At 45.1% G+C, this 19,481-nt stretch overlaps 1 protein-coding gene across 2 annotated transcripts; it reads right to left on the reverse strand.

The window, feature by feature from the left end:
* Nucleotides 1–944: 944 nt before the first annotated feature.
* Nucleotides 945–18,805, reverse strand: lmod1b (leiomodin 1b (smooth muscle)). Of its 2 annotated transcripts, XM_088921004.1 has the most exons (3): nucleotides 18,328–18,805; nucleotides 7,701–9,230; nucleotides 945–5,498 (listed from the first exon to the last, which is right to left on the reverse strand). In XM_088921004.1, the coding sequence occupies exons 1-3, from the start codon at nucleotides 18,586–18,588 to the stop codon at nucleotides 5,472–5,474; spliced, it is 1,818 nt and encodes a 605-aa protein (XP_088777130.1). In that variant the 5' UTR covers nucleotides 18,589–18,805; the 3' UTR covers nucleotides 945–5,471. The 2 variants fall into 2 exon arrangements, with proteins under 2 accessions (XP_088777130.1, XP_088777129.1); XM_088921003.1 differs by lacking the exon at nucleotides 945–5,498 and having other exon boundaries at nucleotides 7,604–9,230.
* Nucleotides 18,806–19,481: the final 676 nt, after the last annotated feature.

Below are 19,481 nucleotides of genomic sequence, written 5' to 3' on the forward strand. Positions count from 1 at the left end.
TGAGATGTCAGCGACGGCCTGTTTAGGAGTTTAGGAAGTAAAACCTTAATATGTTTGTTGTGGAGAAGTGTCTCAGACTCACCTCCTGGAGGGCCTGTTGTCTTCGGGTTCTTGTTCCAACCTGAGCAGTCAGACTATTGACCTTCTTGTTTTCTAAATTAGACACAGACAGGATTTTCTCTTGAGGTCTTGTACAGTTCATTGCACAAGGCACTCAATTAAAGGTGCCGCTGCCTATAAATCACCTGGTTGGAGTGTTAAAATTATCCAGTCAGTTATGTAGTTTGACCAACTATGTATGTGTGTTAGCAACAAAACCACAAGACTCAGGGCCCCCCAGGAACTGTGATTGAGAGCCCCATGCCTGAGCTTCCCTTCTGTTCATTCGTAATCAGTCTGAAAAGGAGAAGGAGCTTAGCAATGAGAAACCTAAGCACAGTATGTGAAAATATGTTACAGAAACTACCTCAAAGTACCACAGAAAATCAGAGAAATAAAGTGGAATAGACATGAAACATATTTCACAGAAAACGTAACTCGTGTAACCTACTTATGACTGATTTTTTTTTTCTTTAAGGTGTGTTTTATTCTGGTTGTCACTTTTGAGAAATATTCACGCTAATCATTTATCCATCGGTCCATGGCCTTAAAGGCCTCTCATACTGTATGCGTATCACAAACTGTAAAACATGTTTGTTGTCATTTATCACAATAAAACAGTTTTAGGGCTTAATAAAGCCACCTGACTACAAGGTGGAAAAGTCATTGTTTTCCAGAAAGTTACTTTTAATTCACATCTAGTCTAGTAAAAGAGTGAGCCTGATTTGGGTAAGGAAATTTGTTCTGGCTCCATGCCTACCTTAAAACAATCAACCCTGATATTTAGATATCTCATCACTGTAGCATTGTAGTGGGACTAAATACATGACATTCAAAGGCTGTAAGTTATAACTTTCAGTTTTATTGTGATCAAAAGTACTGTTTACGTACAATTTTAAAACACATTGCTCTCAAAAGGTGCATACAATTGCCTTCTGTACTATTCCTTGCACTTAAGGCACTGTAACCTGAAATACTGTAAGACAATTTCTTTAGATGTCAAGTGCAGTATATTTACATGGTAGTAAACATTGGTATTATTAATATTGTAGTACTGTCAGTTTTCCCTTTACATCAACATACAGGTATAGTGTTTTTACACACTCTTAAGTACAGACACTTACCGTTAATCTAGTCAGCTCATATTAAAATTAGCATTTCCAATATAACGGCGTAAAAGAGTTTATGGGCCATACGCTTTCAAACATACATATTTACGATACACAGGAGACACATCATAACATGAGCAACGTTTTAGAAAGTTACCGTATTGGTGTATATCACGATAAAACGTATTAGTAACGTATCTGAACGTAACTACAGTTTTATTTTTCATTTTAAATCCATATGATGCGTTTAACAGTTGAACATCTGGAAGCTGTAGAAAAATAAATATTTACAAAGCTGTGTGAACATCATTCTTCTCAAAAACTCTTCGATACATACGAGAATTTAAGACCTGTAAAACTCTTTCATTGAACTACACATCGCCTAATTTCTCATTTCAAGAATTATCTTCTCCTTTGTAAAGGTATGGGCGACTCTCTTTTTCCTCTTATAAAAAACGTCTTCGGTGTGTTTGAGAACTTAATCCCCAGGCTTCCATTTAGCTAAGGCATGACATAATGTCCTTCTGTTCAATCGTATGGTCTTCTACGTAAATAGAGCGACATTAGCTGTTGGAACTTGTTTTTTTTAGCTGTTGGAACTTGATCGGTGACCCCAGACACGTCATCTTACGTCACTATCGAGGGAATAGTCAGAATTTTGAAGATGGAAAATGAATTGTTACGGAAAGTAGTATAATGTGTTTTAATTAAATATTCAAGACGTATAGGCATGTATAAAATGTATGCTATGGTTGAATGTTTTCCTTTAGAAAACATACAATAACGTACATGTACAGTATCTGCTTACATATATGCGAACAATGTAATATCTAACTTAATGGTTTCCTTCCTAATTCTGAGCAACGCAAAATAGGCCAGTTAATTATTAAGTGGCCTTTTCTCGTGCTGAAAGCACAGAATCCTTTCGAATATCCACTTGACTGGTTACAATTTGATGTTAATTTTCGTCCCTTTATTTCGATTTTATCACAAGCGTTTTAAATTAAAAATGCCGCTGTTTTATCATTTTTAAACACAAAAAACAAAGCTACATGATTCTGCAAAGACATGTTATTCATGCATTTAACTTTAGACTATTAAACAGAATGTGATTTTTTTCATTGCAGGTTCTGAACCTTAGTTGAAAAAAAAAAGCCTAACAGAAAACATATTCATTCTCACCCAGCAACCAGCTTGTCGTCATATGTTTGTTTGTTAGAACTATCATTTGTAATATTTCGCAGAAAAGTTCGGAAATAATCTCGAGAAAGGGAAAAGGCGAGTGAACTACTTGTCGGGACCTACGATCTTAAGGCTATGTAAAAGCTCGGCTTGCTCCGACTTCAATTAGACAGAGATTTCAAAGACGTGGCCCAGGAAGTGCGTCTCTTCACGGTTTTGTTGTGTTGTACTGGCAGCTCTCCATACTGTTCTCGAAGGAGAGGTCAACATAGAGGCTTTTTAGTCAAGTCGTTAACAGTGGAGAGGATTTGCAATAAAGACTAGGAGAACTCCCAGTCGCAAACATAGCAACCCTGCACCCTTGACAGTCCAAGGCCAAGCCGGGGGGTAGGCGTGCAGTGACGTCACGTGAGAGAAGTGCAGCTCACGCGATCGGTGCCGGCTCTAATGCCAGTTAATTGCAACTTGTCAAAGATGATTGGCCAAGATGACAGGTAACCGTGCTCGAGGAGTGTACAACCACAGGCATAGGAAAAGACGAAAGCCGAAAAGACAAGTCTTTAAACAATTTTGCCTGGCCAAATTGGAACGGTAAATAATAAAAAATGTTAATTAATTCAATCCATCTGAGCTCCCGCTTACTTAATCGACCCCTTGATCGAATAAATAATATGATAGTACTTATCCCGTACTTAAATTGACCTATACGTGTTAAAGTTAACTTGAACTCTCAGGTTTAACAGCATATTACTGCAACGCATACAAGTCGGCTTGCCAGCGCGGTGACGTCACCAGCGGTGGACGGCCGACCTGAGGCGGCAGCGGCGAGGGCACATACCCACGTGAACCTGAAAGCGCTACAATATTATTACATATTTCATTCTTAATTAGGTCAATTACGGCGTTGCTAAATTAATTAAAAGAATGAAAGTAGAATGAGGGACTGAGACCCTCAGGCCAGCGGACCCTTGGGGTATTCACACATTTCACACAAACATTTCAGAACCAGCAAAAGGCACAGGAAATTCTGCAAAAATAGAGGTACTGTGACATGTTATGCAATTATAGCCTTTTCATAACCTTTAAGCTTTAAATATCTGAAAAGACAAACTGCATTCAAAGCCACCAGAGGTTATGATTATAAAGAACAGAGTTAAATGTTAAGGACAATTGTGTTTGGCAGTTAATACAGACTGCAGAGAGGAATCACCTGCAGCACATTGGTTAGATCATCTAATGCCATATGTGGACACAGTCATCCTGTTGAATAGTTGCACACAAAGGGGTCATTTATATCATGTTACTCAACCACTGTGTGCAGCAGGGGCGCTGTATATAGAAATGTAAGAGCTCAGTCACTTTGCATTGCAGTCCCAGACAAACAGAGCTGATGCCTTTCATCCCACAGTGATTATTCATCCCTCATCCCCTCACCAGATTTACAAGAAAGTAGCTGCCAGAAATAGACAAGCAAAAGGTTGTTTCTGCCACATTATTCCCAGTGTGAAACATACCTGTCACCCACAGCTTCAACAGACTCAATCATTCAATCTGTATATTCAGAAAGACACTTATAGAAAACACTTTGAATGAAAACAGAAACTGCAACCCTTGTTTCTAGGGAGCTGGTTCAGAATGTGCATCAGTGACAGACAATCTGCATCCTGTCATTAGTTGTTCGGTTCAAGAACCTCTTCCAGCTTTTTCTTGGAGCATAGAAGGGATTTCAGTTGTGCTGTTGCACTCAGCTGCAACCCTTGATGTGAAGAACCCCATCCTATTCCTATGGCAGGCTGTTTTCATGTTTTCTTCATGAAAGAAATTATTCAAAATAAATTAAATCATTCAAAAGGAGTGATTGACTCACTGCATCCTATTAGGAAAGATCTACCCTCATAGGTAGCTATTAAGAGGTGGGCACCCTAAAATTCTTGCACAACTAAAAATAAGTGTCCTTTTAGATGTTGTATACTCTAACACCTCCCTGTCACTGAGTATTATTAGACCTACAAGACCTACAGTGTCACTTAGTGGGGATAACAGTGTCAGACAACAGCAGATCACCCATGCCAGAACTTTGTGAAAGATCGGGGGCCAAACTCCTGACAGAATCTTCCAAACATCCTGCCAGTCTCCTCCCGGAATCCCACAGGAAAGATCTTGTGGATTTCCATTCATAGGAAAAAATGAAGGAATCCTACATGAGTCTGGGATCTCAAATCTGATAGGATTTCTGTTTCTGTTCATTTGCGGCCATCTTTTCTGTCCATGTATGTGAGCAACCAGTTGGGTGAAAGTTGGATCTAAGTTTAGATCTGAACGTTAGTGTTCTACTGTTAGGTCAAGATCACAGACTGCACTGGCTGAACTGAACCATGGTTGTTGGGTCACGCCAGATCACGTGAATCCATGCTTCTACAAGGAATGACAGCACAGTCTGCGGGGCAGCTGCAGTGTTTTTGACAGCACTGGTCCAACACAAGCCCAACTGGATCAGATATCAAGAAGAAAGGCATATTGCCTGCAACATCACTGTCTAATATGTCCGAATTTAAAAATAAGCCAGTAAAAACATGCTTAAAAAATCAGGGATAGAGGTAAAAAAAAATCAAACCTGCTGAATTTAACCAAATGAGTCTCCAGGCAATCTACACACGATTAAAATCCCAATGAGTGGCCATGTAATCTACACTTGAATAAAAGCCCATACAAACAGCATTGCTCACACACTCTTCCAACATACTATAACCTTCCAACTCCAGTGCAAATCAGCATAGCCTCACAGACAGCCAAGCTTGGAGCGTTTTTCTCAGGAGCCCTACACACCACTGCCCCACCTGCGCCCTCTGTTGTCCAGTGTGTGCCAAGACAGGGAGGACACAGGAACAGGAACACAGCAGGTACAGCCCGGATCAATCCTCGCTGTCCGCCTGCCCCCCCGTCAGTACTGTCGGTGATCGCTCGGGCGGCTTCACAGTTCGGAGTTCCTCGAGGCCTGTGAGCTGTCCATCTGCCCCCCAACCCCCAACCCCCTCCCACCCCACCCCCTCCCCCAGCGCTCCTCGACGCTCCAGGTTAGTTTTATCTCAGCAGCTTCGGCACCTCGACCTGCAGGCGGGAAAGGAGAAATCTGGGGGTCACAATCACAGACACATGTCTGGGACATTTCTCAGTACTGGTCCTCTATATATTTCATGTAAAGTTGGAGAAAAACGAGTGTGAAACTCCTGTCTGCAATGCCAGCTGCTGTTATTAGACAGACAGACGTCTGTCTCTCTGGTTTACCTGAACGGTTACATAAGGAAGCAGATATTCCTGTGCTGCTGAGAACAAATCGCAGACGGCTTTTTGCCCTTGCTGAGATTATACATCTGCTAAAAGGCTGAAAGCACTTTTAAAGTGAAATTTAGGGAGCCGACTGTCAACGTGTCAGTTGTCTGGCTCCTGTGAATTGATATTAATAATAATAATAATAATAATTGCTTACACTTATATAGCGCTTTTCTGGACCCTTCAGTCAAAGCGCTTTACAGGTAATGGGGACCCCCTTCCACCACCACCGATGTGCAGCATCCACCTGGATGATGCGTCGGCAGCCATAGTGCGCCAGAACGCTCTCCACACATCAGCTATCAGTGGGGAGGAGAGCAGAGACTAATGAAACCAATTCATAGATAGGGATTATTAGGAGGCCATGATTGGTAAGGGCCAATGGGAAATTTGGCCAGGATGCCGGGGTTACACCCCTACTCTTTTCGAGAAACACCCTGGGATTTTTAATGACCACAGGGAGTCAGGACCTCGGTTTTATGTCTCATCCAAAGGACGGCGCCTGTTTTACAGTAAAGTGTCCTCATCACTATACTGGGGCATTAGGACCCACGTGGACCGCAGGGTGAGCGCCCCCTGCTGGCCCCACTAACACCTCTTCCAGCAGCAACCTTAGTTTTTCCCAGGAGGTCTCCCATCCAGGTACTGACCAGGCTCACACCTGCTGAACTTCAGTGGGCTGCCAGTTGTGATATTAGAAGGGAGCTGTGATGGCACATTTATGTTCAAGGATCTGAAAAAAAATTATTTTGCTCATCTTGGTTTCTTTATCTTTTTAAATATGTCATTTTCTTTGGCCAATTTTTCACACACCACAGTGTTACTGATTATCAAATGATGAGAAAAAGCAGTTTCTGCACAGATGGCTCTTAAAATGTGTCATTGAAATGAGCACAAATCCTTTTTAATTAATAAAAAAGCCTGCGTGGCTGAAAAAGTCAGAGTGCCCGTTAAAGGGAAGAGATATTACAATTATTTTCTACATAATTTTTAAAAATGGTCTAGTTAATTACTTATGGAACGAAAAGTTATTACCACCAATTAATGACCAATTAACGATTTTACCAGGGGATAAGACAAGATGATCTTTCACATGGGAAAGCACACATCTGACAGCATGCCTTCAGACTGCACTTGGCTGTTTTTTACAGCTAACCCCACGATGGCATGTTAAAGATAATGACGAATTGTGGGCGAAATGTGGGCAGACTCCTCCGACCCGCCCACCTTCGAGCCAAACATCACAAGATGAGACACAGGAAGCACAGCCCCCACACCAGAGGTTCAGTGTTGATTGGAGGACAGGTGCGTCCATCATCAACAGGCTTGGGCTACATGGGTAACTGTGTTACTGAGAGCAAAGAGAGCTCTGCTTGACTGATTGTACCCGACTCTCAGTGCCTGCCTATTTCTTGGTGAATCCCAGTGACAGTCCAGTCCAGCAGGCTTTGTGGGTAATTTATACTGTAATCTTCAATGAGCACAGATATGGAAATAATGATAATACAGACTAAGTTAGTGAACAATTGACTCAAATGAAGTTATTAGAAAACCTGAAGACAGAGAGACCGGGACCAAGAGAGAGTATCAGTGAGCTATACTCTAAAACGCTGTTCCCTCTCCATTTGGTTTAAATGTCTGTGTTTAAGAGGTCATTTACTGGCACACCTGACTAGTACTATCAGAAAGGCAATCACACATCTGTACTTAACATATACAAATGTCTGTGCAGGGTACCAATACGTTTTCAGATACATTTTCCCCCCCATTGTCTTTCAGTTTTTGCTCTGTTTGATAATTATTTATTTATAGCAGGGTAACGGTTTGGACAAAGTCTGTTTTGCTCAGGGGCATAGTGGTAGAGCCCCCACCTGGGATGTGAACCTGCAACCCCCTGGTCAGGATTTCCCGGCTGCTCTAACCCCCTGAGATCTCTCTGTCCCCGGGTGTGAGGGTGTAGGGGCTTCTGCCCGGCTCTACCTTCTTGAGCTGTTTGATGTTGCTGTTGCGGATGGAATCCAGCAGCTGGTCCCGGGTGTTCTTGTCGCGGGGTGGCGTGCTGCCCCTGTCGTCCAGCTTCCTCTGCGAGACGGGCGTCAGGGAGTTCCGGAGGGCCTCGCCGTCCAGGGCGGGCGCGGGGGGTGGCGGAGGCGGAGGGGGAGGAGGCCCGGCCGCCCCCGCTTTTCTGGGTGACACTTTGGGGGACGACCAGGGGGAAGACTGCGGGGAGGGCTTGGGGGAGGGCTTGGGGGAGCCCTTTAGAAGGCCCCCTCCGACTTTGGGGACCTCCAAGGAGCCCTTTTTGTCCCCGTCCCCCAGGGCCTGCTTCTGCTCCTGCAGGCGCCGCTGCCTCTGCTTGTCCATGTTGCGGCTCAGGATGTTGGTCATGGTCATGCGGGGCCCCGCCAGCTCGAAGTGGTAGCCCAGTTTCAGCAGGGTGGTGTTCTCCTTCAGGATTTTGGCCATCTCCATCTCCGTCTTGCCGCCACAGATGTGCCGCTGGTTGTGGAAGCGCAGCTCGGTGAGGGTGGTGTTGTTCTGGAGCGCGCGGACCAGCGCCATGATGCCCTTGCCGGTGAGGTGGTTGGAGTCCAGGTTGATGCTGGTCAGGGTCCTGTTGGAGCGCAGGGTGTTGGCGATGGCGAAGGCCACGTGGTCGTCGGCACGGGTATTGGCCAGAGCGAAGACCCTCACGTGGGTGTTGTCCCCCAGCGCGTCAGCGAAGCGGATGAGGGTGTCATTGTTGATGACCTCCGAGTTGTTGATGTTGAGCTCGGTCAGCTCGGGGTCGTTGTTCTGCACCTTCTCCAGGGGCTCGTCGAATATGCTGGAGGTGGCATCGTCCTCTTGCTCCTCCCCTGTAGCGTTGCTTCCAGGACTCTCTCCCGCTGTGCCGGCTTCCAGCTCTTCGTTCTTGAGTGGCTCCCTGGGCTTCTTCTCATTCTCTTGAGAGGCCTTCCCCTCCCTGGACACCTGTTCAGGCTGAGAGCCGGTCTTGACATTCACGCTACACCTCTCCTCACCCTTGGGCTTCTTGTCCTTCTTCCTGCTGTCCGGCGCTTCTCCACATTTCTCTCCTTGGTCTGACTTGCCCATCCTGTCTGGACAGTCCAGGCCCTCTCTCTTGCCCTCCTTGGTCTGGCTGTCCCTCTCCTCTCTCCTGCACGCTGCTGTCTTGGGTTCCTCTCTCTTGGTTTTCCCTGGAGTGCTGGGCACATCGTCTTTCTTGCGCTCCATGCCCTGGCAGTTCTTCTCCTCCCTCCTGTTCTCCTGTTCCTTGCGGGCGGCGGCCCCTCTCTTGCGGGGGGTGTCCTCGCAGGGGCTGTCCCCTTCCTTTCCAGCCTTCTCCACACTCTCCTTGCTGTTAGACCTGGAACAGCGTTTCTCCTGGCTGAGGCCCATCCTCCGCAGGTACTCCTGCTTCCTGCTCTCTTTCCTGGGCTCCCCCTCTCGCGGCTTCTCCTTCTCCCCCACCTTGAGGTCTTTTGTCGTGTCCAATGGGACTCCCTCCTAGACAGGGGACACAGAAGGACAGATTTAATGTGCATGCGGACCAGCACAGTCACAGGACGGACTTTAGCTTAGCTTAGCTGAAAGACCTGCAATCTTTGTTGCCACTCTAAAGGACAAATTGTCATCTATTAAACTTTGAAAAATATTGGGAAATAAGTGCCAGGGAATAACACTGTTCCAAATAAAGGCTGCCTCAAGAATTTTTGCTCCTACTCTGTATTACAAGCTAACAAATGAAGTGTGTACCATAATTCACTTTTTCAATTTAAAAAACTGTCGAGAAAGGTTTCTCTTGGCGGACAGAGAGGACAGAGAGGAAGAAGATCACCAGCGCACGCCACCTCAACAATCAGCAATGTCTAATGGACGTTCAGATCCTCCTGCGACATTGATTCTCTTCTCACCATCTCCGATTTGGCACTCAAGAGTGTTTCTTTCGAAAAAGAAATTCTCAAAAACATCCATTACAATAGCAAGGAGAAATCCAAAAGAAGCAAAGATAAGAATTATAATTAACCCATGTTCATTGCTGACTGGTGGGGCACACTTCATGAAATATTAAAAAAAGTTCTTTTTCATAAATTGCAAGTTATTCAAATTAAAAAGATGCTAAAATACAAATGCCATATCTTAAATAGATAAGGAAACCAAGACATAGATAACACTAGATAAAGGGGTCACACATTAGAAAGTTATTTTAAAGACCACGGCTTGTCATTTAAAGATCTAAATTGATACTATGAAATTCCATTTTGGATTATAAGCAGCAGACTAGTAAACATTTTGCGGCCATAAACATCAATTGTATGGTGTAGTATTAAGCTTTTTATGTGACTGACATAAGAACAAATGTTTACAATCTTTGTTTATAAAAGAGCCCTGAGTCAAGAGAAGAAATACAACATGACCAAGCAAGATTACACTGATATTTTCATGTTATCAAGCTCTCCAATATAGAAATTCTAACCAAACATTTATTCATGTCAAACGACTCATCTCCATTCTTTGTGTATAGAGAGCCAGGTCAAAGGATAAAAATCTCTGATTCGTCAAAGCCATCTCTCGCTGACCCGACTCCAAACGGCTTATTAGCACTGACATCGGCAGCTATGCGGGTTTTATTTTTTAATCACATGGAATCATGGAAATGCACAAGGCATGAGGTCAGATTTGCCCTATTTACATTGTAAGCGGCAAGCCATTTTCAGAAGGTTTACTGGGGAGGATAGCTCCGCCAGCGCAGTCCGAGATTTGTGAGCTTCTGCGTTTGCTGCCGTGAGGAACTGCAGTTCCCTCAGATGTGTCCTTAAAAGGCAGTGTGCATGTAAACCAGCAGCCCAGGAATTTCATCTGCCCAGGATCTCCAGCTCCAGAAAACCAGCACTGACTTCCACACTGCTTCTTTCTGTGCCTATCCTGAAAAAATGGGGGCATTTTAAGACCCCCTTTAAAACACAATTCTAGTGAAAATGCATAGGACTTGAATGCATATTGCAGCACAGCAATGCAGTAATAATTTTGGCAGGTTTTTCCAGACACTGCTATAACAGTATTTAAATTCGAATAATAGGACGGTTTCTAAGGAGGGGCATTTATCCCCAGCAAACTCTCATCTATGCTGTGTTGGGGTGTTGATTACACTACACTCATAATTCCTTGTGTAAAATAAATTGTATTCGCAGTTCTCAGTGGCTAATGGGTGTCCTCAGGGTCCAGGTATGACATTTGCGTCTGGAAGGTCTTAATCCTCATTTGAGAGCTGTGTCCAGGTCTGATCATTAAAAAAAGCCAGCTATTCCGCAGGTATGACTCGCTTGGCACCACAGTGTTGTCAGCTCATGTGTCCCGGCTGAAACATGCTTCCAGCGGCCTTTGTTGAACGTAAAGATCCCGCTGCCTAGCAACATCGAGCAGCGCCGGACCCCAGTGAGTGGCTGACATTTCGCCGGTCTGATCAAGACTGAAACACTTCGCTTTCCTCTTCCCCTGGGCGCTGCGCAAACAAACAGCAACAGCGGTTTTATCGGCCTTTACTACACAGGTGGCTTCTTTCCAACACTTCTGAGCAACAAGCCCCACGGTTTTGGTACAGGATAGTTTCCTTAAAGGATCACCTGAGGACAAAAGTACTTCGGACTTGGAATGGCGGTACATGGTTCACTTGCACTCCTGTTGTGCAGGCAACACTAGCAAAACAGAACTTCTGAGAAGACTTGTTAAAGGTCAAGAGGACAGCTCCTGATGCTTCACCTATAGGCCGCAGGGCATTGTGCTACACATACACTTACTTGCGATCTGCTCTTCATAAGGTTATTTTGGGACAAGTGATTCAGAAAACTACCACAGACCATCACACATGTACTAGGCTTTGAGCAGATCCTGCATTCGATCAGGCCTCAGCCACCCTGGGTAGCCTCACTATTCTCCAGACACAAACAGGCGTTCTGGTCATTTCTACAGCATCCTGATGGTGTCCTATTCTAAAGAAGAAGAAAAGAGAAAGCTATGTTTCATGGGAGTTCCACAATGCTTATGAGCTTTCTTTCTGCTTTGAACTGATGAAAACCATTATACAAATTCAATTGTTTTTGTTACAATTATTATTAAGAGTTGTGAAATATCTCCCTTGCTCTGGCAAGCTCAATACTGACATAACCTAAATGAATTTAAATGGCAGATTCACAACTGTCCTTGTTGTGGATCTCTGTGGGTTCTTTTCTCACAACGGGTGGAGATCACTGCTCTCCCCTGGGAGGCAGATCCCTCCCTGGGGGGGATGTTCATGGAGACATGCAGAGCTACAGTTCCATCCACCCATTTTGTCAATGCCGAAGCCTCTCCCAGCAAGCAACAGGCGCAAGGCAGGGTACACCCTGGACATTATGCCAGTCCATTGCAGGGCACGCGCAGATATAAACACCCACACACACACACTCACACCAGGGGCAATATTCCCAGTAGCCAATTAATCTACCAGTATGTCTTTGGACTGTGGGAGAAATCCAGAGCACCCAGAGGAAACCCATGCGAATATTATAACATACAAACTCCACACACATAGCACCCCAGGAATTGAACTCAGGCCCAAGCGCTGTGAGGCAACCATATCACCCCAAACTACAGTTAAGTTGTCTAAATAATTAAGAGCCTTGGAGTCTTTTTGGTAACTTCATGCAACAATATGCACTTCAAATCAGCACTCTCGCTCAAGAAAAATGATTGAGCAAGATTCTTGGTCTGTTTTGGTCTCATTAATTCTAAAAGCTCTAACAGTGTTAATTGAGCATGTCAGTCAGTAGTTCTACTTTTAGCATTTTATTAGTAATAGTATTCAATGTGCTTTTATGGGCATTCAAGCAATGGGCTTAAACAGGTCCTGCAGATGAAACAGATTGAAGGCACAATGCAGTGTAGAACTGACACAGTCTCACAGACACTTGACCACGCACAGACCTAGGAGACACTGGTGGAGGCTTATACAGAATGCCCGAGAAGAAGCAAACACAGGAGTGGGATGAGGCAGGCCAGAGAGGTGGGTATTCATTTAAATAATACCATTTTCTACTTGCCATCCTGAGCTGACGTTCTGCATTTCACAATACACTCGAAACGCCCACTGCACAGAAAGCATGCCTTGTGACTGAGTTTAGCTCAGGAACTGGAACCAGAATTCTCAGCTCCTCACGCTGCTTATTTACTAAGTTCTGCTGTGTTACGCTTCCCCACGGTCTTTAATTTTTAATGGAGCTGTACTGTAATTCCACACTGCACGTCTCGGTGCTACATTGTCATTCTCTCTTCCTCACTCTTATCTGTGCTGGACAGCAGGCACACCACAGCTCCCAGCTCACGCCACTTCATTCTCACTTAGCTTAATTCAAAAGCGAGGGCCCATCTCAGCGAGGAGGAATTATTTTCCAAACGAAAACACATAGCCGGGCTGTGGTGTGACAGAGACGCTCGGGGGTATTATCTTACTGGATCCCATTTCAAGCACCACGCTCGGGGCAGTATTCCTGGAATGCAGGCCCTGGGTGCCAGGGCCTGATAAAGTTACTCACCCCTTTCCTCACTCAGATAAAAGGGAGCACCTTGCTCTCACACCAGCTATAAGACGTCCGCCTGCCCCGTTTAGGAATCCGCCTAATCTCCATATCAGAACCGACTGGATGTGAGAGGGAAGAGCCTGGTTCCTGCACCAGGATCAGTATTCCGAAACCTAGCAGCATTGTCCAGGCTTTCTCCCCTGCCTGTGTTACTGTCATCCATCTGCACAAGCCTCTGCATCAGTCCCTGCACGAGGACTGATTGTCAAGACTGTTTTTTTACAGCCAAGGTTGAGCTTGGTTGTGTGAGGTCAATACACAGGCCACAAGTACCACTCAGGAAACCTGTTTCACGAATAGATCAGAATGGGGGACGTGGCGAGGAAATTACAGGAAGGAAGGGCAAAAAGTGAGTTAATTTTCCTCCAAGTAAATAAAGAGTGCAGAATGGGAACCAGAGTCTTGTGTTGCTCCAATCAGCTGAAGAGGATGTGTGAGGGAGTCACAGGCTTCAGAATTGTTCTCGTGAAGGAACACAAATAAATATGTTTCCATGAATCCCATCACTGTTGTTGCCAAAATTAAAAAAAAACAAATGACTGTCCTAAGGTGACCTTATTTAAACCCCTTTTCTAGATAGTGTCCTCCCAAAACAGGAGATCTTCCTAAACGCCCTGTTTCCCCCTACAATGCAGAATATAAAGTCAGTTCCAGCTGACCTCCTGTAGCGTCACTCTTCTGTTATTCCTGCGTCTTCTCTGGATCTGCCTCATTAAGAAGTAGCAGCACTCTGCTGTCAGGCTTCTAGCCCCTCCAACACAGGGTTTTAAGTGCTTCGGCTCTTATCTCTGGCCAGGGGAGCTGATACCATCTCCAGGAAGTCAGCTTAGAGAAACCAGCATAAATAAGATTACATTTAGGCTCTCTTCAGGTCCAAAACAGTGAACCCCTCTGACCGAGATTTAGCACTGTTTGTATTCTGTCCAGCCAATAGCAAAGTCAAACTATACAACAGCAGAACACAACCAATCAAAGGACTAATGAAGCCTTATTATATTTACTGCCTGCTGCCCTAAAATCTGATCGACCTATTTCAAAGAAGTGAGAAAATCAGGGTTCCCAGAACCTGCTTGTGGGGCTTGCTATTGTGGAGTTTTTGGGGACCAATCCAATATTCCACTCTGTTGCTGGGACAAGAGTGTCCTTCCTCCATGGACTCTCTATGGACAGGCTGCTTTTCCCAGCACAATCTGGGAGGCCTTGACATATCATTGGGTGTGAAACAATAAAAGTATCTTAACATTTTTAAAACATTGAAAGCTGGGCCAGACTAGCGCCACCTAGCACCAGACCTGGGGAAAATCATCCACACAGAGCGTTTACATACTGTGCGTGTAGCCAAATACATTAGCCTATGTGCACCCAGTGTTGAAGGTCAGGAGAGAGAGTTTTCATTCAAATTGAAATCGATGTAATTCTAATGTGAAGCCTTTGGCATGGTGTAATGTGCCTGAATAGAAGGTTCAGACCCAGAACATACTGAGGGATGTGTTGGGTATGGATTCCTGGGTGTGTTTGGACCTCAGTTTCCTGGTTTCCTGGCACTGACATATCTCATATTCCTTGTACGCCAGAGGATATGGCTTAATTAAGGAATAAAAGAGGTCTTGGACAATGTAGGAACTGCATAACAAGGACTGCCCTGACCACGAACAGGATCCCAGCTCCAGATCTCACCTCTCCAGGAATAAACCAGTGGAAATGGCCTAAGAAGACTCAAACAAGCCTGAAGGATGATAAAGAAGGATTGATTTCCTACAATGGCCCTCTTGCTCCTCGCCTTCAAAGCAGATTCATATCAGATCTGGGAAAAAATGTAATATCAAATCTGTGTCTCTGGAGACTAGGGAATGAGCAAGCCTCACCAGTGGGTAGAAGGAAGAGAAATTCAAGCTGCCTCCTAAAAAGAACTATAATAATGTTTCTTTATTAGTCCTATACAATTTCTTGCATTAGGAATTCATCTTTTCACATACCCCAGCTTTTCTCCATGGAGACACAGACAGGGAGAGAAGCTTGGGGTCAGAGTGCAGGGTCAGCCATTGTACAGCACCCTTGGAGCAGTTAGGGTTGTTAGGAGTTAGGTAGGGTTGCTCAGGGGCCTAATGGAGTAGGATTCCTCTGCCAACCACAGGATTTGAACCAGCAACCTTCCAGTCACAGGCACAGATCCTTAGCCACAGAGCCACCACTCCGCCCTGCTTAACTCTGCCCTGCTCCGAACTGCTTAATGCCTCACGCCTGCTTCATTCAAAAGACCACAATCATGAAGAAATCACTAAGAGTCCATGGGGAAGGTGTCCCTCTACTTTAACAATGACATTTTGATACCATTTTAGGAATTGTTGAGTGATTTCAATACAGACAACCAGTCTTTAGCACAAATTGTTTGGGAATTAAGATTCAGTGAAACCCCTGCTGGGAGAGGGGGTGGACAAACTATACTGCAAAAACGCTGCCTACACTAGTTCTCTTTTCCTGGAGCAGTTCCCAAAAACACCAGGGGGGCATTGCTGGAAGGGAACTGTCATCAAGCGATCTACCAGCTATGAAAGCTCGGCCCAGCGGACATTTTTCCAGAATCCACGGGCCTTGCAGACGTTCGCTCCGGGAAGAAGCTCGTCTACACAAGAGCCCAGGCCCTCTGCCCTCGGCAGGAGCAGATGAACGTGTGCCTCAGTGTCTACAGTCCCACACATGCTTGCCTGCAGAGCCCCAGCTGTGCTCTAACACAGGCCCACCCTGCTCTCCCGGACTCGGGCTACTGCCCTAATCTTCTGTACAAAGGATTATCACACGGTACTGCATAGCAGGTTCATATCAGATTTGGGAAAAAGGAAAAAGAAAAATACTCCCGTTATCCTATTTCAGAACCAGAGGACACACGTGGTTTGGTGAAACTAATAAAAGGAGGCACTTCTCTCCACAAAGGGTTGTGGGAGTGTGGAACAAGCTACTCAGCCATGCTGTTGAAGCCACATCACTGGCTTTGAAACAGCTTTATGTGCTTTCACCATGCCTGCATGTTCACGTTCTTTTTGTGTGTGTTACTCGCTGTGCAGCACAGTGCTTGGTCTTCAGAATCATGCATGTTCACTATGGCCCAGATATTTGTATCATGAACATGGAGCCACAGTTGGAAAACCAGGCAGGGTTTCAGGGACTTGACATACGGTATCTTCAAGCTCTGTAAGAGGAAATGTCACTCCGTGGGACAGAGCTTACAGAGACATGCATGAGGAAAGACTCAAGACACACACAGTGAGAACTCGTGGCTGGGTCTACTGCTCATTTATTTTCACAGTGGAGCTATCAAGGGAGACTTCGACAGCACCCCATTTTTTCTTGTTTCCTGTTCTTCATCTATTCTTGTTCTTAAAGTTTGAAGACTCAGAAGGCCCCCTCTCTCTCCCTCTCGAGACCTCATACGACAGTCGTTACACTGCTGTGTCTCTCTGCAGAAAATCAAGCTCTGTGGAACGTAAGAAGGAGGGAACAAACTTTTCCTGTTTGCAGTCTGTTGTGTTCTGTGGTGAAGAAAGTCAACAGGGCCAAACGCATTTTGTAACAATTACAGTTCTATTTGTCTACACGAGCACAGCTCTTTCAAATTGTCAGTCTCATATTCTTTTTATTAATGTACCTTATTGTACCCGCATGGCTTGCACACACACTTAAAGTAAAAGTTCCTGATTGTAAGTCATGTTAGAAATGGGCATCTGCAAAAGCAAATGATTTATAATAGTAGTATTAATATAGTAAGGAAGACATGAACTGGATGATCACAATGCTCTAAATCTATGTCTGCACACCCAAAGAGATTGAATTTATTGACTGTACATGTGTTTATAGACTCACAATTAAGAAGACTAATAAAGCTGCGTCATCCTATATCCTGTGTAGGGCCCCTCATCATTTCTATCTCCAGAACTGCTGACTGCTCTGATGTGGATTCCTTCTTTCTTTCTTCTCTTTCTTCTCTACGGTACAACGTGTTTTGTTTTCCCTGGTGCTTCACTGAAATTCTGAACGCTTTAAATTGAATTATGTTTCACAAGGTAAAGTAACAAAACAGGATATTTGTATGGATCTCAACAGTGTTATTGTCCTGGTTTATAGCTGCCTGAAGTTTACTGACAATGTTTGTGGCTCATCACTTTAAAGAGATTAATCGTCGTGAGAGGCTGTGATATTGGTCGCATCTCAAACAAAGATGTCTTAAAAACCGCAGCTACAGGCCATACAGTAAATATGCAAGCTCTGTTATCCTGCTTTGACACCAGAGGGAATACTGATCAGCAGATACAGTATAGTACGTCCTCTGAACTCACAGCGAAGAGCAGCGCAACCTGGTCGAGCCGCTGGCCACAAGTCTATCCGCATTAGTCTGACAAATTCACTGTGCAGAGGGGTGCTGACTCAAACTCCCATCACGCCGCCCGTATCTTTAATCTGCTGGCAGGAGTGCTGTTTGTGTCAGGGAGTCCCTGTGACGTGCGCATTATTGACACTATTTAGACAACCTCCGCCAGTCAAAACGAGATTTGTAGGCTTTATCGACTCCACATAAAACCAAAACTGTTTTATGTTTTTAATAAACATGATAAACACGAAAAGCGGCACATCCAGAACTGGGATTTGCCACGCCAAAGGCAATGTCCCCAAAGTCTCCTGAGAAACCCGTACAGAAAGAAACAAACACGCTGAACTTTCGGGAACGTTAGTTAAATGACTCTCGAATTTCCCCTTTTAAGTAGCATACCAGCGTTGCCACGAGAATCGTGCATTTCTTGCAAAAATGATGGCACTGTTTCGAATGAAAGTGAACCGTGTTTGTTTTATAAAAGCTTTTTCTCTGGTATTTTTTCTTAGAATTCCAGTCTCCAAAGGGAACTCAGAGAAAAAGACAAAGGAGACATGATAGCAGGACGCAAACAACGTTTAAAGTTCAACCCTGGATCTGGGAGTCTTCGGACGCTCCCCCCTACCTCCACTGAGAGCTCCCTCTGGATGAGCTTCTTCGTCTCCCGCTCACAGTAGTGCAGCATAGCCTCTCGGTTGTAGGTCCCCGACGGTTGTTTGTCCGTCTGGTTCCGTTGCCGGAGCCCGACGGGCACGTTGGGGTCGGGTTCGGCCACGTCCAGTTCTTTCTCCAGCTCTTCCATCTCCTCAGGCGACAGGTTGGCCAGCAGGTTGTCGATGTCGGGATCCTCGCTCACCTGTCGTCTGTATCGCGACATCCTGGACATGACGACGACCTGGGTGCTAACGAAACCTGGAAGATACAGGAGTATGGGCTTCCACCACACAAAAAAAAGTAAAAATCAAATGTCCACACCAGGTCAGCGGCTCCTCCAGAAACAAAAAGGCAGGTCCAGTCTGCTGAGGTACCGCACGCTGGAGCGAGAAACCGAGCTGCTCTCTCCTGGCAAGCGGGCAGCGCAGAGTGGACAACCAGCGGAGCCCAGGAGCCTGTGAGCAGCGAGACTAGCCTATCAAAGCCGTCTGAAATCCGAGGACATTCCTTGAAATCCTCCGCAGCTCCATGCCCAAATTTAGTTCACAACATTTAGCCTTTTAAAGGCAATAGGAAGAAGGGGGTGAGAGTCGGGTGAAATGTAAAAGCATGAGATGCTGATACGAAGCTGTAGAGTCAGATTTTTTTTCCCCTCGTAATGAAACATCATTAAAAGTTTTGGTTCTCAGGCTCTGGCTGGGAGACCACAAATACTAAATTTGGAAGGCAGAATTCTTGGTTCTTTCCTGGCAACAACTTTAAAATTCTCTGACAGTGTTTCGTTTTAACTTTTTGTTTGTGTACAGCAGAAGAGCTGAATTATTCTGTCTTTCAAAGAATCGAAGGAAGTGCAAAGAAAAATCTAAATGCACAAAAAGTATCAAAATACATGTTCATGAAAAAATTGGGTCAGAAACAAAGCAATATTTGTGAAAAGCCGAGACGAACGATAAAAGATGAGTGACAGCATTGGTTACTACAGAGAGGCACCGTGCCAGCTGGCTCCTGGTCGCTTCCTCTGGGTAGCGGTTCTCCTCACACCTCGGACCCCACCGTGTTCGGGGTGTCACACGCGTGTGAGGGCTAACTGTGGCGCATCATGGCTGCAGTCATGAACTGCCCATG

The sequence above is a fragment of the Atractosteus spatula genome, chromosome 7 (assembly GCF_055471065.1).
Source record: "Atractosteus spatula isolate fAtrSpa1 chromosome 7, fAtrSpa1.hap1, whole genome shotgun sequence".
NCBI classification, from domain to species: domain Eukaryota; kingdom Metazoa; phylum Chordata; class Actinopteri; order Semionotiformes; family Lepisosteidae; genus Atractosteus; species Atractosteus spatula.

What these genes read in the sequence shown, in the direction of transcription:
- lmod1b (XM_088921003.1), bottom strand. Translation starts at nt 18,588, where the DNA reads ATGTCCAGGATGTCGCGATACAGACGACAGGTGAGCGAGGATCCCGAC. An exon ending in AGAGGGAGCTCTCAGTGGAG is followed by an intron (nt 9,231 to 18,327) that starts GTAGGGGGGAGC and finishes TCCCCTGTCTAG; the next exon opens with GAGGGAGTCCCATTGGACAC.